The sequence below is a fragment of the Rhagoletis zephyria genome, unplaced genomic scaffold (genome assembly GCF_001687245.7).
Source record: "Rhagoletis zephyria isolate East Lansing unplaced genomic scaffold, Rhagoletis_zephyria_1.1 Rzeph_scaffold_38334, whole genome shotgun sequence".
NCBI classification, from domain to species: Eukaryota; Metazoa; Arthropoda; class Insecta; order Diptera; family Tephritidae; genus Rhagoletis; species Rhagoletis zephyria.
The window spans coordinates 1-3037 of record NW_016195389.1 but is presented as its reverse complement, the minus strand read 5'-3'; the positions used below and the strand labels follow the sequence as shown (position 1 = coordinate 3037).

The 3037-nt window shown below is 35.6% G+C and overlaps 2 protein-coding genes across 2 annotated transcripts; both read right to left on the bottom strand.

Annotated features, from left to right (window-relative positions):
- Positions 1 to 1487: 1487 nt before the first annotated feature.
- LOC108354691 (putative nuclease HARBI1) lies at positions 1488 to 2113 on the bottom strand. The gene is made up of 2 exons (XM_017605869.1): positions 1972 to 2113; positions 1488 to 1876 (listed from the first exon to the last, which is right to left on the bottom strand). Exons 1-2 carry the CDS (start codon positions 1979 to 1981, stop codon positions 1503 to 1505), a joined length of 384 nt encoding a protein of 127 aa, XP_017461358.1. The 5' UTR covers positions 1982 to 2113; the 3' UTR covers positions 1488 to 1502.
- Positions 2114 to 2197: 84 nt separating this feature from the next.
- On the bottom strand, positions 2198 to 2878 carry LOC108354689 (putative nuclease HARBI1). Its single transcript, XM_017605868.1, has 2 exons — positions 2751 to 2878; positions 2198 to 2694 (listed from the first exon to the last, which is right to left on the bottom strand). The coding sequence occupies exons 1-2, from the start codon at positions 2867 to 2869 to the stop codon at positions 2232 to 2234; spliced, it is 582 nt and encodes a 193-aa protein (XP_017461357.1). The 5' UTR covers positions 2870 to 2878; the 3' UTR covers positions 2198 to 2231.
- Positions 2879 to 3037: the final 159 nt, after the last annotated feature.

Sequence of the window (3037 nt, the reverse complement as noted above, 5' to 3'; positions counted from 1 at the left end):
AAAATATGTTGCAAATTGAAAATAAAAGGTACATACATGCATATATTAACAAAAAAGGGGTAATTTGTGCTAATATATATGTAAACAATTTTCACAATATTTAAGCAGCATGAAGAAAACGAATGCGCGGCAATTTGAAAAAATGGTGCAAATGATGCGGGAGCATCCAGATGTAGCTCGAGGACTTGGTGCTTTCGGGTCCAATAAAAAGGATACAGCAGAGCTGTGGAAACAGCTATCAGTTCAATTGAATGCACTTGGTCCACCAGTGCGTGATGGAAGAGGCTGGAATAAGGTAAGTCAGTGAATTACAAATCTCACTCTGGGGGAATGCTGCAGCCGCCAACATAAACATTTCATTATTCATATTTTAAGGTATGGCTCGACTATAAGTTAAAGCTGAAAAGAAAAATAGCACTGAACAGAAGTGAGACCATCGCTACTGGCGGTGGACCTTATCGCCAGCTGACGTTATCACCTCTCGAGCAGGAGGTTGACTGTCTTCTAGGCTTATAAAGAGCAGCGAATCCTGAAGGCGTAAGTCATGGTGCCAGCAACAGTACCAGTGCTCCACTTGCTTCAGAAAATTGTATTGAAGAGGAAAATCTTCAAAGCGAGGTTGAAGCTACCCCTCGCAGGAGAGTGCGTTCGTCGGTAGTAAATGCGGATGTAAGGGAAAACGAACGAATTGAGATGCTGAAGCAGCAGACGCTTAATCAGGAGAAGTTACTAAAAGTGGTAAGAGGCCTGGGTGAAAAAATGCACGACATTGGAAGATATGCGCGGAAAACTTTTGAAATTTCGAAACAAAAAGAAGCTCGTGAGGAGAGGGAATACTTCGAACGGATCCAGCTGCAAAAGCAAAAACTCGAGCTAAAGCTCCGGGAGCTTGAGTTGAAAGAATTAAAGTATAAAAAGCATTTATAAAAAAATTGTACTTAAATTATCTAGGCTATTTTATTTAACAGTGTTGAATTAAACCAATCCAGTAATTTTAAATTTATTGCGATTTTCTTTCTATATATCGTCACCTAAAATACCAAAAGACGTAAAAAACATCGTCACTGAAATGGAGAAAGATGTGACCAATAATTTTTTTGCATAATTCGATGTGGGGAGTTATAATTCCATGAAGTCCATCACATTAATCAAAAAGTGAATTTTGAATTTTTCAATAGTTGCGACTTTTTGCATTTCAGCGACGATGTTTCTTACGTCCTTCTGCTTTTCAGGTGACGATATGTAGCTTTTTATGCTAGTTATCTTGTATTAAAATTAAATGAAAGCTGCTGGTTAGATTCTGTTTTTAACTTGGACTTCAACACTCTAAAATGAAAAAGGGTACAATAATGCATACAGAGAATTTATTTAATTTAAAAATATCTTTTCTACTAATTATGTAGCCGCCTCTAAATGATGATTTTTATTTAAATTATTTATGAACTCCTTTGTTGAAATAAAATAAGGATTTTATGTAGGATGTAAAACTTGTTTAATGTTTATTAAAATAATGATAACAAAATTTCGCTTCTTCGACGCTCCCCATCATTTGTGGAAGCACGCTCCTCCAATAATTCAGTAAAATCAGATGGTTCTATGTAGTTTTCAACTTCTTCTGGTATTGTCATCTTAAAGTACAAGCATATATTTTGCAAAGCGCAGCAAGCATTAATTATTTTTGTAGCCTTTTGTGGTGAATAATGCAACTTTCTTTCAGTTGAAAGACATCGAAAGCGACATTTTAGAACACCTATTGTCCGTTCAATTATATTTCGTGCTTTGGCGTGTTTTTTATTAAAATAAGATTCTCTACTGCCAGCACTTGCATTCCGAAATGGCGTCATCAAATATGGCTGCAAAGGATACCCCGAATCACCTAAATACATATGTTATATACATTTAAATACATATGTTACCTACAAATTAAAAATTTAGTCCAATGAGGACTTGTTTTTTATTAGTCAAGCTTACCCAAATACATTGAGCAACGATCGCCGTTTCTATGTATCGTTTCTAAAGTAGCTTTTAGTTCACTGCAGTTCCATACAAACGAATCGTGTGTTTAACCGGCGTAACCCGCATCGACATACCTTATAACCATATTATGATCACAAGCCTGAGAAGATGAAAAAGTGTACATATACAAGTCATGTATTTGAANCGCATCGACATACCTTATAACCATATTATGATCACAAGCCTGAGAAGATGAAAAAGTGTACATATACAAGTCATGTATTTGAAGAAGTCATACGTACAACCATTACGTTTAAACTATAAAATCCCTTTCTATTTAAATATTGATGCTTGAAGTGGGACGGAGCAACGATACCTACATGTGTCCCATCAACACAACCAATTACTCCCGGTAATGACGCTTTGGAATAGAAGTTGGTTCTTGCAGCTTGTTTTTCATCTGCAGTCATTTGTATCTGAATCCATTCAGGGCAAATAACACTTTCAAATATATTTAGTATTTCTCTCAACACAACTGACACTGTTGCCTGTGCAAAGCCAATTTCAAAATCATTCCCAATACCTTTTTGGTAAGAGCCATCTGCGAAGAAGCGTAGAACACACGCTAATTTAAGGATTGGAGGAATTGCAGCACTACACATTGAAGTAATTGACGGAGTTATATTTTCCAATAAATAGCTAAACGCTTCTTTACTTAACCGAAAGTAAGATACAAATCTAAAAGTATATTATATATTGAACTGTTCAGAAATAATCCATACACCCGTTCTTACAGTTGATTATTCAACTCGAGCGGATTAGAGATGTCCCGGATACTCCGTCGCAATCTTTGAATGATAAGCTCTTCATTACTGTAGCTGTCCTCATAAAATATATCCACACTACTCATCATTTTGTTTAATTATTTATTTAGGACTTTTATTTATTAAAATTTGAAAAAATTACAATTTGAAATAAATATAGATATTTTAAATTGACGTTTGGCCGGCGTGCGACAGACGTCAATTTCAATTCTTATGTTGGTAACAAGGCGAATGAAGTCGAATCAATTCATTCGCCA